The following is a 16351-nucleotide window of genomic DNA, read 5'->3' on the forward strand; positions in this document are numbered from 1 at the left end:
TCATTTCTCCAAGCAAACTTCTGAATTTTCCTCTCATTTGATACCTCGCAGAATGAAATCTCACCCTAACTGTGTTACAGCAAAGCAAGGGATGGGAGCTGTGTATTTCAGCACAGTCCCTTCAGGAATAACAGCAACAAACACAAAAATTGCCCCAGACCGTCTCAGGTGGGGGGCAGCAGCAGTGTCTGCCAAGGGGAGGGTACAGCCTTTGGGAGCAGAGGAGGAGAGCAGCAGTGGCCATCCCTCGCATCGTGGTCCCTTTAATTCTCCTGCTCCCCTGGCAGCTCCAGTTTTTCGGTGTTGCCATAGCGAGTCTCCATGGCAATGACCCCAATCAGGGAAGGGGGGATGCAGGAGGAACGCATGCTCGGAGCGGCTGCTGGAGCCTCGCCTGCTCGCCACTGCTGCTCCAGGGGCCCGGCCCGCAGGGCAGGAGGAGGAGGAGGAAGATCAGGTACTGGGCAGCCTGGTCCTTGGGGCACCCCTGGAGCCCAGGCCGTGTCCGGCAGCGCCGTGTGCGAGCGGGCTCTGCCTTATCCCATCCACTTCTTTGTCAGCAGCGTGCAGGGAGCACCCGCTGATTTTCCACTGCTTCTCCTCGTTCCAGGCAGGGACCACAGCTTGAATATTGATGGGAGCAATGCCGTCCGCCTGGGGTGAGGTGCGTGCGGGGATCCTGCTGCTCTCGGTGCTCAGCCTGCTCAGCGCCGGGCTGGTGGCGGCTGCCCAGGACGCCGGGAATGCCATTCCTGCCCAAAGTAGGTACCTGCTGCAGCCGCTCCGGGAAACTGGGTGGTGCCTGCTTAACCAGGGAGAAAGGATGAGTTTGTGTCAGCGAACCACATGAAAACAACAGTCAGAGGAACAGCAAGCAAGCAAAGGATTAGTAGTTATTTGGGGGAAAAAAAAAAATAAAAAAAATGCTAGCTGCGTACTCTTAATTTTCATTTGAACTTGTGCTCGAGCTCTTTGCTTGTAGGTCTTTCTGATGTTCTCCTTGAGAGTTTGGTTTCTCTAGGCAGTTTTAATTGATACACACAGATTTGCCACAATACATATGGTGTCCTTACTAGTTTGAGCATTGTTAGAAGAAAATTTGTGTTTATTTCTGCTGGGGCACTGCATCTTGCTTATTTTAGTATTTGGTTGGAACAATAGGTCAAGTTCAACTTTCTCATAGCTATTACAAATCAGCACAGGGGATGTTTACCCAAACAGTGCATTTGTAAAGCAAATATAAATTTCTGAAATCCTGCAAACCTTAAATAAATAAATATGACAGACTGGTTTGAGCACACCATGGAGCTGGGAGCTCTTGAATTTGGATCACAGCTGTATCTGAGCTTCCTCTGTCAGTTTGAGTAAACTTTCTCAGCTCCAAAATGAGGCCATCGTTCAAAGTTATTAGGGGGTGGAGCCAATGTTCTCAGGGTGTTTTGGTGACAGCAAGTGGGAAGTAGCCATTCATTAGAAACATAAAATATCCTCTGGGGAAAAAAACCCAAAAAACAAAGAAAGATAATTGCATAAAAAAAAATCTCGTTCTTAGTCATGCTTACTTGGTATCACAGCTATCTTTTTATATAGCTATCAAAATATTTAATGTAAGGTCTGATTTTCTCACTGCATTTTATTTTCAATTAATTCCATTAGATGGAACTAATTGAGTTTCCCTCTTTTTCCATTCTCTTTTATTAGGACTAAATTTTGGTCTGTTCTAAACCAGACCTCATTGCTATTTTGTGTGTCTGTTTCCTAGGAATTCATTAATTCTCATAAATTTTGTGATGAGTAGTCCATTTTATATCCTCAAAGAGAAAATCAGGCTTGGAAAATAAATTGGATGTACACTTTGTGTGTCTATGTTAGCAGAGGCAAGTCAACACCTTTGGGAAAATGTATACAGTGCTCTCTTGTTCTACTTGTGTAGTGAAAGCTCCCATTTGAACTGTAGAACAAAAATCTTGGCCAGGGCTTCTGACCCAAGTCTCACAGAATTATAAAACCTTAGAAAGGTGGGAAGGGCCCTTTAGAGCTCATCTCGTCCAACCCTCTGCCATGGGCAGGGACATCTTCAATTTGATCAGCTTGCTCAGAGTCAAGTTCAACCTGACCTTGAACATTTCCTGGGATGGGACATCTAGCACCTCCCTGGGCAACCTATGCAGTGCCTCACCACTCTCACAGTAAAAAACTTCTTCCTTAACTAATTTTAATTGATCCTCTTTTATTTCAAAACCATTACCCCTTGACCTATCACAACAGGCCCTGCAAAAACAGTCTGTCCCATCCTTCTTACAGTAACAAGGAGTCTTTTTACCATCTTGTTGCCATCCTCTAGCCAGGCTGTGGAGTCCCTTGAATAGCCTTTGAGGGAGATTCCTTGTCTTTTCTTACTCCTGAATGTAGGAGTGTGGAATGAAGGGCAGGTCAGAGTGTTTCTGTGGCAGTGTTCCTGCAGAGACACACTGCCCCATCCCAAGGAACAGAGGCTGTAAGCACTGCTACAAAAGTATAATGCTATTTCTGTCTGAGACCAGGCCAGGAGTAAGAAGCCAGGGCTGTCAGCTGATTTTGAATTGTAAATTGTTTTGGGCTGCTGCAGGGACAGAGTTTTAAAGCCACAAGGAACTCCTGATGCTCCTCAGCCACTTGTTGGGACAACAAGAAGTGCTGCATAGCAGCTAAATGCTCCAGACACCTCCTTTGCCTGTTAGGGCTCTTCCTGATGGTTAACCTGTGAAACTCTTCCCTTGGGACTTTGTGAATGCTAAATGTTCACCTGAGATTGCAGAACTGATTGGTTAAATTAAAGGGAAAAAAAATCCTAGAAAGGGCTGTTAGATACAGTAGTATTTCTTCTGGCTCAGGAGCTGCCTTAGCATGTTCCTGAGACCTGGGAGGGCCTTTGGGAATGCATCCCTCCAGACTTGCCCTGTTCTGATGCTCTTCATTGCTGGCCATGAGGGCCTCATCAGTAACAGTGCCCAGGGATGCACCCTGGCATGGGGACATGACTCTACCAGTAACCTGCTGGGATGGACCCTGGAACACTTTTGTCCATGATAGGAGGCCAGCTGTCTATCTGGTTCCAGAGTGGAGCTATCCCATACTCTTGAGGCTTGGGAATGCTCCCAGACTTCCAGTATTCCTCAAGAGACGTAGATCGTGGGAGACTGGACACTGGGGGGGGCACTCACTTTGATGTGGTCTAGTACAGACACTCCTGGATCTTTTCCTTCCTGATGCTGCACTGGCTGTGTCTCATCAAGGAGCTGATCCCCATGGGCACAGACCCATTTAGGGGGCACAGACCCATTTAGGGGGCACAGACCCATTTAGGGGGCACAGACCCATTTAGAGGGCACAGACCCATTTAGGGGGCACAGACCCATTTAGGGGGCACAGACCCATTTAGGGGGCACAGACCCATTTAGGGGGCACTGCCTCTGCAGCACGAGCACACGCTTTCCCTATTGCTGGCACTTAAGTCCTTCCTGTCAGCCCAGGCAAGCTGCTGGCTGTGGGACCCTGGATGACCCAGAGGGGAAAGGGGTCTCTAGTGCATTTTCTTAACAGGGCTATAGGATGGCCATGGACCATATGTAGTGTCCTCCTGCAGGGCAGAGCAGTGTGGTGCTCAATGCTTTTCTCAGTTCCCAGGTGTGTGACACGGCGCTGGCAGCACGCCCTTAGCAAGAACATTCCCACAAGGACCACACCGTCTCTCTCTCCCACCTGGTGGGAGGAATGTGTCCCTCCTGCAGCATCATCAGCAGGACAGGGGCAGAAATGCTCCGTACAAGTGTGGGAGGTGCAGGAGTCACAGGAGAGGAGCATGAGAGTGAGTCACAGATCTCTTTAGCACTGCAGTGAGATCCTGTCCTGTGTGTGGCACTGAGATCTGGCTCAGGGCACCATCCCCTGCTCCCTGCCAGTCACACAGCCAGGCACAGCTTTTTATGCATAATTCCAATTAGCAGTGATTAATTGTGTCCTTATACTTTATTCACAGCACTTAGCATATGCAAAAGACTCTTCAAGTTTGAAGTGGTGCTACTAATATTCACAGATTATTTTCTTTAAAGTCCTCTGCAATCCACCAGAAAAAAAATTATTTCCCCAACCTCCCACTGCATTTATAGCCCAGATCACCCACTATGAAAACTAAAATATGGAATCTGAAGACCAGAAGTGGTCAGTCTGTTTTCATTAGCCAAGGTGCATGAAATACAAAGAAAAACACAAAGTGTATGCAAGGAAAAGTAAATTAGAATTACGCAGTGCTTTCAGTTCCAGTTTTTTACCAAGAAGAAGCCAAGAAACATTTTTTCTCTTCCCCTACTTCTCCCAAAACTCACAAGGACACATACAGTCTTTCTGCTGACAGGACTCATTTAAAGAGTTATAGCTGTCTCTTGATAATTCTCATTATGTTAATCCACAGACCTGTTAAGTCTCCCTATGAATGATAGTCTGTTTCCAGCTGTCAGCAAGGAATTAATAGCACTCTGCTACACTTTGCTATGATGTGACTTAAGATTTGGTTTCATGACTGCTTTAAGCCGATATAAGCCTGTGCTGCCTCTGCCCTTTTCTCCACAACCTGGCCTCCTCTCCTTGCACTGTTTCTTGTCCTGGCCCCAGAATTTGGGTATTCAGGATCTGCTCTGGGGGAAAAAAATCAGTGATCCAGCTGCATCAGATCCAGTGATGGAGGAGCTGCCTTGTCACTCCTGCTGTGAGCAAGTGGAAGTGTGAGATGCCATAGCCAAGGTCAGAAAGCACAGTGGGATTGCTCCTATTTGCAGCAGCAGCACATATTTAGATTTGTTTGGCAAAACAGATGTTTAGACATATTTCTGTTGGGAAGATGTCCATGGGCACCTTGCTGAAAATATTGTGGGCATGAAGAGAGATCAAATCCACCTAGACAGGCCAGCTTAGCAGCTCAGCTCTTCATTCTGGAAAGCAGACCAAGGCAGAGAGTGATGGAGAGCATCAGAGTCATAAGTGGGACAAAGTTGGTCATTATTTAATAACCATTTCTTCCATTGCAAAAATTAGAGGCAGGAAATGAAAGCAGCAGATGTCAACTTCAGAGGAGACAGGAATGGTATTTTGTTCACTCAGAGAATAGCTGAGCTGTGGAACTCATTGCCACAGGATGTTGCAGATGACAAAAGTTTACATGGATTCAGGAAGCAACAGTGTAAAATAATGTGAGAAAAAATCATGGAGGGTTTATCAGATGTAGAAACACCAGCCAGACACAGGATATCCTCCAGCCCCCTGGCAGGCTAGAAGAACATTGCTAGACACTTATTCTTCTATCTTCCTCAAGTATCTGCCATTGGCTACTGGCTCCCAGCTGGCAGGGATGCTGACCTGACCCAGAGACAGCAGTGTCTGGAGAAGAACCCTCCAGCTCAGAGCACAGGCCAAGAAATGACATTAAGGAGTGAATATCCTGTTATGTGGTGAAACTGGCTGCATGTGCACTCTGACTCTGGAGGGCAGTGCTGTGTTAGGAGCTTTGCAGGTGCTGATTCAGGACACCCAGAGCTGCACAGGCAGGTGTGCTCTGTGCCACCCCCCTTCTCCTGCAGAAGATGCTTTGATACCAGGGCACCTGCTTTCCCAGGGCTGGAAGAAGTGAAATTACCACTTGGCATGCTTGTGCCATACCCTAGTACCTACCTGTCCATAAAGGAACACTTGGCTGTCATAAATACCAGTGAATGATCCCACACAACCATCCCATCACAGCTTTCACCAAGGTCTGGGAAGACTTTCTCTGTGACAAGCAGTGGCAGATTATGGAATACATGGCTCTTCTCAAAAGTGCTTTCTCCCCACTGCAGAAGCAGGAGACATTCATTTATCGGCTCGATTTTTTTATTTTATTTATTTTTTAAATTTTTTTTAAAATTTTTTTTCTCCTTCAGGTTCTGATTTTGAGAACACTTTGGTGCTTGTCAGCACTTGAGGGCATGCAGCACCTCCCTGAGGTGGAGCTAGGACAGGGTGTTTCTGAGCAGACCAGAGTGAGGGGAAGGAGCAGGGCATGACACTGAGCAAATGATGGATTGCTGACAGCGGTCTGAGCATGGAGGTTTTTCTAAGGGCTCTGTTTCATGATCTGGAGTAGAAACAATTAAATTACTGAAATACTGAAAGTAGAAGGGGGTTGAGTGTCTTTAAAGTGTGCTCAAAACCATCCTGTCACTACTCCTGTGCCTGGAGAGGCAGAGCCTTTGTGAGGAATGCTGTTCTGATCGAGGTGGGGAATTTGCATCTCCTCACAGCTTGGGAATTAAATCCCTAGCTTGATCCCCAGATCCGAGGTGTCACTTGCATGGAGGGGAGATGGAGAAGGACAGGTGGGAGAGAAACTCCCTCAAAACCCCTGAAAGGCCTGATGAGGAGTGACAAACACTCTGGCTGCTCCCTCCCTTCAGGTACAGCTCAGAGGCAGTGCTGGCAGCAGGGTGCCAGGCACAGATGGGTGCTGCAGTGCTGCTCAGCAGGTCCCTGGCTCCAGGCAGCTCCTCAGCCATCTCAGCAGCAGCTTTGCACCCTCTTTGCTTTGCTAGAGCAGCACAGGCAGCTGCATGTGGACAAGGATTTTGGCACTCCCCCCAACATGGGGGCTCTGTGATCAGTGTGAAATGTTGTCTTTCCCCATTCCCCCCTCACCTCTTCCAGTGTCTGCAATTTCTTCTTCTGCAAACGCACACATCATTAATTTCAAGCAGCCAGAGATGGTGAATCCTGGCAGAGCAGAAGTGGCCAGGTTCAGAAGTGAGCCATTTCAGTTGTTAAGTCCCCTCCTCCTCCACTCTCTGCGTTTTCGCTGCCCTGCCCCTCTGTGCACACACTGGCAGCAGCTGCAGAGCCAGTGGGATGCTTTGCATTCCTGGCAGAGAGAAAATACAGCAGCAGGTGAAAGGAAGCAAATACAGATCTGGCACTGTCCCTTGCCAAGCTGCTCTGTAAGAGCTCCTGTAAAAGCAGACCTGCCTGTCTGGTTCCTGAGCCACTGCAAACTGCTATTTTCAGTGTATCTACTGAGAACTAACCTATGTCTGAGAAGGGGTAAGGATTTCAGTTTTAAGGGGAGAGACTGGGGGCAGAAGCAGCAGGCAGAGTCAAGTCTGGGCCATGTTCAGAAAGGCACACACAGCAAAGTACTCTTTGTGGGTTTTGCTGATCCTCTCACATTTGCACAAAGATGGATAACCGGCAGCCCTAATTTTACACACGTGCAGGTGTGGGTGCCCGGTAAGATGGACTTTCCCCTGGCAAGGTCTCTGAGGATTCCTCCTCTGTGCTGCTGAGCTCGGAGTTTCCTGCTGTGCCAGTGATGCCTTGTGCTCTCTCCGCAGGCCGTCCCTGCGTTGACTGCCACGCGTTCGAGTTCATGCAGAGGGCGTTGCAGGATCTAAAGAAGACGGCGTATAACCTGGACACGAGGGTATGTGTTTCTGCAGGAATGATTCCCCTTTGCCTTTATCTCCCAGCGGCCAGGATTGCCTGTCTGGCTACAGCAGACATGACATCTCTGCTGACTCACTCCCATCCCAGCAAATAGGTTTATGCCAAGCACAGATTATTTTTCACAGTCTGCAGAGGTTCATTAATGATCATCTAGTCTGACTTCTTGCATAACAGCCTAAGGAATTGCTCAGACACTCCCTGCACCAAACGGAGAAGGAAAGAAGGTGTACGAAGGAGAGGAGAACAAGACAGATTATTTTCTCTCTGCCTCACAACATTGCTTCCAAGCTGTGGACTGACTATTCACTGGGCAGGAGCAGAAATGAGCAGGAGAGCGAGAAGGTGGCAGGCAGGGCTGGCAGAGAAAGGGAAGCACACACACCCCCCCTTTGCTCATGGATTGAAACTTTGTGAAAAAGGGAGAAGCACATTTTTTCATGCATTTATCACAGCATACAGGGGATTCTGTCACTTCACGTGCCAGTCTCTAAAGGTCTCAGTGAACAAAATGAAGGTGTATTAAATGCCCCGATTTTAGTAATTCATACATGTGTGGGTTTGTAAATATGTGCAAACTGGCTGGGGTAGTATTTACCACAGTGGTTCTGCTGCTGTCAGAAGTTTGCAGGAGGCTGAAGTGGTCTCTCTCCTCTAATAAAGCTCCTCCATGCATGCCTTGTCCTTCCTCTCCTCCCTTTGAGCAGGGCCATCTCTCTTGGCACATGAGAAGGGCTCCTTGCTCCTTTACAGTCACACTCAACTCAAATTGTCATTCCCAGCAAAGCCAGCCAAAGGGACATAAATCAATTATGTGTCTCAAAACATAAGGCAATTATGCAGCTTTGCCTTTGGTTTCTTGTGACCTTGGGCAGCTATGTCAGACCTGACACAATAGAGCTGGAGTGACTTCTGCTTTCTTGAGCTATCAGTAGCAAACTGATTAGGACAAAGTTCTGAGTATGGGTTACATACCCAAAGTTTCCCATGCACTGGAGTAATAATAAATAACTCTTAAGTGGTAAAGTGTCAGTGGAGGGGCTGTACCTCCAGCAGCTGTGCTGGGCTCTTCTGGTGCATAGCAGAGCTCCACCTGTTTGGATTAGGGTCAGCTGAAATGTTTTGTACCTACACATGACATGTCAAGACCAGGTGCAATTGCAGCTGTGCTGGTTCTTATACTGTCAACAGGCTTTATGTTGGAAGTTAAAGATTTTTTTTGAGCGCAGTGGAGGCAGCACAATTCCTTAATCCCACCCACAGAGATATTCAGATGTGTCTGTGATGTCTGTTCTGTCTGGAGAGTGGACTGAGGATGCAGCCCACCAGAGAGCAGCGCTGCCTTGGAAGAGGTGAGGCAGAATATAAAGGGAGAAGCTGTCCCAGGGTGCCACAAGATGAATTTCTGTTTCTGTGAGGACCTGGACAGGCCTGACAAGCCAAGGCATTGACTGAGACAGCTCCCAGTGTTACAGAGCAAGGGGCACAGGAATATCACTGAATAGAACCAGTTGTTTGTAAGATCACCCACCCTTAGACAACTGAGCTTAATTCTATTATCAAATAAAGGCTGTATTACTGTCCTTTGGAATAAAGGCTGTATTACTGTCCTTTGGATTGATTCTCCAAAGAGCTTTCTATCAGAGATGCTTTGGTTAAACACAAGTTATTGAGTGATGCAGAGATACTAAAGTGAAATACAGCACCCAAAGCCCTACAAATGGCACACCATGGCCTTCTAAACTCTGAGAGGTGGAGCTTGCATATCCTTACTCCACTGCTAATGCTTGGCTCATGCTGACCAGCTATAATTTCTCAAGTCTGACACACAAATAACTTCACTGAGTAACTCCTCAGTCTCAGAAGAAAGTCAAGAGTCCTTGTTGCTACAAGGGCAAGCCCCACGCAGAATTGCCCCTGCATATCAGGGACTTTCTAAGCCAATGCCATCAAGGCCACAATTAATTTTTGTAATTGATACCTCTCTTTCACAGTCTTTCAGTTTGCATTTGAGTGTTCTCAGAGCTGCTCTTCCTGCCTGTAAATAGTCCTGAGTGACGCCCAGGCAGAGTTTGTGGTGGCAGTGACAGCTTGTTGGCATTACTGTGAAATCCAATAAGCCTGTTTGATGTTAAGATGATTCTATGACTTCTCCTGGGCTCCCAACAATGGGAGCATTCACTCATCCAAGATTTCATTGTGCAAGCGGGGAGCAGCGTTGAACAGCGCTGCCATTGCGCTAAGCTGATCAGCGAAAGCAGGCAAGGAATGTGAACAAGCCCTCCTTAATGCAAAGGTGGATGTCAGAGGTTTGAGCTGAGGAGGATACAGGGCTGGGGAGGGGAGGAAAAGCCGTTCTGAAACAGCCTGTCCTGCACAAGCTTGCAGTCTGAGAACAAGAAATGAGTATCAGAGAGTGGGCACCGCTGGGGGACAGAGGTGCTGCTGCCCAAGCAAGGCAGGAGGGCAGCAGGACCCACCCAGGAGGGCCCAGATACTCCCTTGGAAACTGCTTTTGCTAATTAGCCCTTTGCTGTTCCTGATGTGTCAGGAGGCATCAGGTCAGAGGAACACTGCAGGCTGAAGAGCTTGTTGTTTCACAGAGCTTTGAGATAATTTCTTAGCAAGTGGGTTTCGACCTCTTTGCAGTTTGCATTTGCAGCACAAATGGGAAACTTATCCACACTGAATTTAAGACAGCTAAATTCCTTTTTTTCTCCCCTCAAGAAGCTTTTCAAAGTCAATCTGCAAACTGCTTGAGGGACCACAGACCACAGGGTGAAAACCACAAGATATTTGCTCAGGAACAAGTTTCTCTTCAGTCACAATTGCACTTGCTAATGTGAATTCCTTGCACCAATAATTTTGCATCTCACAAGAAATTTGCGTCTGAAGTGATGGTGGCAAGTAAAAGATTTAGCCTTTGTTTCTCTGAAAGGGTGACAAGAATACACAAAATATTTAAGTTATCTGATCACAATTAAATAAATTATACTTGAATATCTTTAAATATCTACCATTAATTTTCCCCCCTGTATACAGAGAAAAAAAGCTTGGAAAGGTTTTTCCACTAAGAAGCTCCAACTACAACAGCAAGTAATTTTAAACTATATATATTGGGAATGGTTTTTAAGCTTTTGCTCGAGTACTGATAATAAAACAACTGTCAGTAATTTAACTCAGATTGAAATAGGAACCACACACTCAGACCTAGATCTGCCCTGATAGGTTATGAGTTTCAGACAATGGGGTTAGACTGACAGCGGGATTCAACTCAGAGTTGTTCTGGAGACACAGCAGTGTAACTGAGAGCACAACTGGCTCTTCAGCACTTGCTATCTGGTGCAATTAAACCATGCAGGACTGAAGGCATCGTCAACAGGAAGCCATCAATCACCTCCAAGGAGTTCAGAGCAGTGCAGTTGAAAGTGGAATTTGTTGCAGCGCTTATAAAGGACACTTTAATAATTTTGACATAACATTTCTACTCCCTAGAAGTTAACCATGAAAATGAAAACATTCAAACTATAAAAACGCTCTCAGTTCTGAATATACTCATTTCATCACTTTTTCTGGATGAAAACCAGCACTAATAACTATGATTTTCCACTCAGCAGAGCACCTTGGCTACAGCTGTGCAGAGGGATTAGATCTAATCAATTATATACTCTTTTAAAGCAATATATTCTGTTCTTTGATTTCATGGTTTTTTGTTTGTTTTGTTGGTTTTTTTTTCCAGACAGAAACCCTCCTCCTGAGAGCAGAAAAGAGAGGCCTGTGTGATTGCTTTCGTGCAATACACTGAAATGAGCACTGGGATTTGGCCAATGGACATTTATTCATTTTTAAAATGCTGTTCAGTAAATTACAGGAAGATACAGAGTGCAAGTTGTGCCCCACCATAAGGAAAAGCATTTTTATAGAAACAGGTATAGCTCAGTTCGATTATGTTTGCTTTGTTGTGGTTTATCATTACTCTGTGTGATATTGCATCCGCTGATATGTCAAGAGAAGAAACAGTGCCAAAGTCTTGCTTAAGGGTTTTATACAAGGATGGCATCCTGCTTTTTTGGTATTTCAAGCCAAAAATTGTCCTTAGACTCTATTATGTGGATTATGTGAATTGCCATAGATCTGTGAAAGTCAGTGAAGTCAAAATTTTTAATGTATTTGTAGAAGACTAACATGATAAGGAAGCTACTTTGCCATGATGCATAGATAAACATTTACAAACAGGAAGACTTGGCATTATATAGAAATTAATAGTTATCACAGACTGCTTGGCAGTCCGAAGAAGAGATTTGTTCCCCAATTGTATCAATAGTCCAGTGCACAGCAAACACAGTAATCTGTTTCACAATTTCAATTTCTTCAGAGTCACACAGTAGCTGTGATCTTTTTGGAGAGATTTATTAAGTATCTAATGTGATCAGTAACATTTGTAATCACATGAATACTGCCTGGCAGTTGAACTGATTGCATCTGCCAAAATCTTCTGGAGAAGTGTCTTTCATTAAGCAAATCACATGCTGGGTTGAACCACTCAAACTGGCCTCTACAGAGAGTTTTGGCAGAGAGCCCACACAATGCCTGCCTGCCCAGGAGTCTCTTGTAAACTGTATTTTGGGAAATACTTAAATTCTACCAGAATGGTCCTTAGCTCTTGCATGGACTCTGCACTCAGGGTGGGTTACAGTGCTGATGCTATTCGTATTCCTGCTGCAGTGTGAGACAAGAGAGAACAAAACAATTTGAGCAGTGTAATAGTAATAGACAACAAGATTGTGCCTTGTTACTCTTCGTAAGAGAATAGCAAATCCTTTCTCATTGTTTGCATTTTTTATTTTGGGAAGGAAAACAGAAAACGGCCCTGTTCGTGGAAGTGGAAAGTTCCTGTTGATAATAATAGATTTTTCATCTGGCTTAAAACATCATCCCCAAAGTAGAGGTTTGTGTATCAGCTCAAGCATTGCTGTACAAGCTAGAAACTTTTATGCAAACTGGAATATTGGAGCAGGATCAACAAAAAAAAGTGGTTTTCAAAGTAATTTTACTAATTCTTATCAGTATGTCTGTCTTTCCATAAGTGGCTGGTATTTTTGATATTTTGCTCTCAGCCTGCTCAGTGAATTAGAATGGAAGCTATCTGTATGTTTCCAAACTGCTTCTCTCCCATTTTGTCTACAACATCAAACACAAGGAAATAGGGAACTTTGACCCACTGCCAACTTTCTATTTCATGTGCAGTCATACTCAGTAACACAAAGGAGTGTCTTACCATATATTTTGCCAAAGTTGTTTGAAAGGCGTGTGGTTCTCAGCAAGGAAAAGCTTCCTTGCACCTGCATTTCAAATAAGAATTCTGCTTTGTCCTTTGTAGTATTCCAGCAAATCCCTTTAGAGGTCCTTGGGACCTGTTTTGTGTGCAAGACAAGCAGCATGACACAGCAACAGCTCCCTTCTGGTAGCATCACTCTGCACTGTGGCACCGATCACTAGAGCAGTGGAGCTTTTCCTCATAGACCACATTTTATTGGACAAAGAAAACACCAGGATTAACACAGCTTCCTTGCAAAATGCCAGCCTTTGGCTTCTTTACTCCCACTTTTATTTGGACCAAAGTCATGCACAGCTTTTGAGCCAGCTCTTTGCAGGAGATGGAGTCCCAGCACTGAAGCTGTGAATTTTCCAGCACAGCTCCCCTTTCCAGGGGGCAGCATGTCTATGGTTTGATATTGCTATTGTGCATGTTTATTCTGCTGGTAGCCTAAAGAATCTTGCAAAGTCCTGTTACAAGAACTGGGGTTTTTTATTCATTTTTTCATTTAGAAAAATGGTTGCTCAGAGTTTTGATATATGCAGCTTGTTACGATAGAAAGGTGGAATGAATGACAAGTGGATGTTGTTTGACTCCCAAAGGGATCAGAGTGACACTGCAACTTTATGGCTGTATGAGTGATTATTCTGTACTTTGTCTATAATACAACACAATAAAAGGGCAAGATGCATTATAGTATTTGGTGTGCTTTGTTTCTGCTTTAAGAAATTGATGGTGCTTATGCATTAATTAATGTCTGTTCTTTAATTAGGTGGAAAATACACAGGAAAAAAATTATATTTTTAATACAAAAATAAAAATACCTTGTATTTGGGCTAAATGTATTAACATATTCTTATTTGCTGAAGTATAAAATCCAACTCACTCTTATTTAAAATAATAGTACAGAAATGATTTTGTGAGCTTCTTTAAGCCCTCCTTACTCCATACTTGGTGGTTTTGATAAAGTTCCTTATAATTGCAGGATGGCATGAAGAAAAAAAATAGGAGCTAGATAGTTTTAATGTCTTTTTGCACAGGAAGTTAATTTAAATTCAGAACCCCTTGAGTCTCCACTTGCTAGAAGAAACCATGTATTTTGCAGAAGGACTTAATTGCAGGAGTGCTTAAAGCAGAAAGTTCTTTTCTCCCACCCAACACTTTCAGTACTTTTTTTGCTGCAGAGCCAAGGCAGTTCTCGTGACCTTTTGAAGCCAAGCTGTGTCTTGGTGCAGTGCTGCTGCTCATAGCCCTGGGCACGTGGTGTTTGTACACAGGGTGGAATGCAGGTGGTAGCCCATGAAATTCACAGCCAAGTCCTCCCTGGAAGAAAAATGGTATAATCACATTAGTGTGGTGCTGTTTGTGGACAGACAAGTTGACAGAGAAATCCTGGTAATGATCCCCACATCCCCAGAGCTTCTCATACCTGAGCCAGTGCCTTCTTTGGGTGTAATTCTGTGTATATTCTAAGTCAGTAGTTTTGAACTGAGTCACAGAACATGTCTGAAGACATGTCTAGATTTCATTCTGGAAATGAAAACACAGTTTACTTTGTTTGTAATGTAGAATCCTGTTAGGTAACATCAGACCTCAGTAGTATTATTGCTAGCTGAACCTAGCTGGTGTATGGACTCTGGAATACTTTGAAAATCCTGTGGAATGCCCTCTCCAGATGGACATCTCTTATTTAGAAACCAGTTACGTGTGGGTACAGTTATACCTGTACCCAGAACTAATCTGCAGGTAACTCCTGGATGATTTGAGCATCCAATATACATTCCTCATTTTCAGAGAAATAAAGTGTTGAAGCAGTTCCTTTAAGAGTGATCCTGTGGTTTCTGTGCCCTCCTCTGCACCTGCCCCAGGCTGGAACCCAAAGACAAGAGCTCCTCCTGGAGCAGTGGGACTCATGGTTCACACACAGATCTCCCCCTGATGACACAAAGCCCTTGCTGAGCTGAAGGAGGCTAACAGGAATCCCAGCTCATTCAAAGTTTAGTTCAAAGGTAATTTATAAGCAAAAAGGCTCTGAGGCTGTTGAGCCTTTTGTGAGGCAGAGAAGCACAAAGGATGTTTTCTCTTTGGAACTGGAGAAAGGCAGGAAATTTGCCTGTGCTCACCTTGGCCTGCAGATAGAGACACCCTTACCTAAAACAGTGCTCTGCTCAGTCCTTCCCTGGCCAGGACCCAGGGCGTGAGAGCAGAGAGGAGCAAGTGTGGAGGGGAAAAGACACCTGCCCTCTGCAGCCTGGCTGAGTTTCTGACAAATGAGAGCCCCTGATGGAGAAAGCAGAGCTGCAGCCTCCCAGGGATTTATGTGCTGAGCATGGTAAGCAGGGGCTGCAATGGCTCTGGCTGAGGGCAATGTTGCAAAGAGTCACAGCGGTGTCAGAGGCAGGATTTGAAAAGGGGAGCCCAGAGATGTTGTGTGCACTGGTGCAAAAGAAGGGATCATTCTCTACACTCTCATCAAGCATGGAAAGTGAAATTTCCAAACTTCCCAGAACCTGCTTTTGAGAGCTGTGCAATGAATTGCAGATGGAAGGGGTGGTTGTGAATAACCCCTGTGTTCCTCAGCTGAAGCTGTGCAGAAGATGGGAAGTCTCAGAGAGGCTGTGTGCTGTGCTTGTTCCCAAAGAAGATATGAAAGAGATGGAAGCATCATTTTCAAACTGGTACTTGCTGATTTAAAGATTAAGGGAAAATTAGTTTGCAGGTGCTTTTACCATCTGAGGAGAAAGGCAACACTCACTTAAAGAGTGTTCTTTGCAGCAAACATTAAAAAGAGGTGGAAAACTAATATCAATTGCAAATATATGTGTGTATAATACATATAAAATATTTAGCCTCGCTCTTGCTGTATTAAACATCTTGAATAAATAATCCCTGGCTGCAGTGGATGAAGCAGATGGGTCTGCCAAACTTCTGAAAAGTCACCAGGATTTTCCAATGTCTGATTCTCTTTCTGCCTTGAACTGGCCTTGGGGTTCTGTTCAGAAGATGCACCTCCACATAGGCAGAGGAAGGAATTAATTTTACCCCATATGCTCATGATAATTTGTTGACTGCTGAAGAAGGATCCCACAATAGAGAGGCCTTTGGTCCAATGTGGACAAGCTTCTGTGCCCTTGCTGTGTTTTCTGTGTTTGTGGCTAGAAACAAGCTGAAGTTATTAACTTGCTGAATTCCAGAGGGGAGGAATGAAAAACACCAGGAGGCTCTTAAAAATATCACTTAATCATTCTCATGGTTCTTGAGGAGACTGAAGCACATGGTGGACTTTGCAGGAGTCCACTTGCCTCAGACCTGTGTCATTCCCTCCAACCCTGAGCTGGGTGGCAAAGGAGAGACAAGTGGACCCTTGAATCATGTCACTCCAGTTGGCCATTGAGCTCAAAGATGTTGGAGAGGAAAAGCAAAAGGCCCAGTGGCAGCACAGTGCAGCCACCCATGATGGAGTTTTATACACTGAGGTATCTGCTTGCCCTGTCTGTGTCCCTAGCAGACAAAAAAGAATTCACATTGATGACA

At 45.1% G+C, this 16351-nt stretch overlaps 1 protein-coding gene across 2 annotated transcripts; it reads left to right on the plus strand.

Moving 5' to 3' along the window:
- The first annotated feature begins 205 nt into the window (after window positions 1–205).
- On the plus strand, window positions 206–13516 carry LOC111928260 (NELL2-interacting cell ontogeny regulator 1-like). Of its 2 annotated transcripts, XM_023925643.2 has the most exons (4): window positions 206–457; window positions 611–761; window positions 7392–7480; window positions 11240–13516. In XM_023925643.2, the coding sequence occupies exons 2-4, from the start codon at window positions 635–637 to the stop codon at window positions 11303–11305; spliced, it is 282 nt and encodes a 93-aa protein (XP_023781411.1). In that variant the 5' UTR covers window positions 206–457; window positions 611–634; the 3' UTR covers window positions 11306–13516. The 2 variants fall into 2 exon arrangements, with proteins under 2 accessions (XP_023781411.1, XP_086745089.1); XM_086888963.1 differs by lacking the exon at window positions 206–457 and having other exon boundaries at window positions 486–761.
- Window positions 13517–16351: the final 2835 nt, after the last annotated feature.

This window comes from Cyanistes caeruleus, chromosome 5 (assembly GCF_971803275.1).
Source record: "Cyanistes caeruleus chromosome 5, bCyaCae1.hap1.1, whole genome shotgun sequence".
NCBI classification, from domain to species: domain Eukaryota; kingdom Metazoa; phylum Chordata; class Aves; order Passeriformes; family Paridae; genus Cyanistes; species Cyanistes caeruleus.

Coding starts and splice junctions, on each gene's coding strand:
- LOC111928260 (XM_023925643.2), top strand. CDS start 635: ATGGGAGCAATGCCGTCCGCCTGGGGTGAGGTGCGTGCGGGGATCCTG. Junction 762..7,391: donor GAATGCCATTCCTGCCCAAA/GTAGGTACCTGC, acceptor CTCTCTCCGCAG/GCCGTCCCTGCGTTGACTGC. Junction 7,481..11,239: donor CGTATAACCTGGACACGAGG/GTATGTGTTTCT, acceptor TTTTTTTTCCAG/ACAGAAACCCTCCTCCTGAG.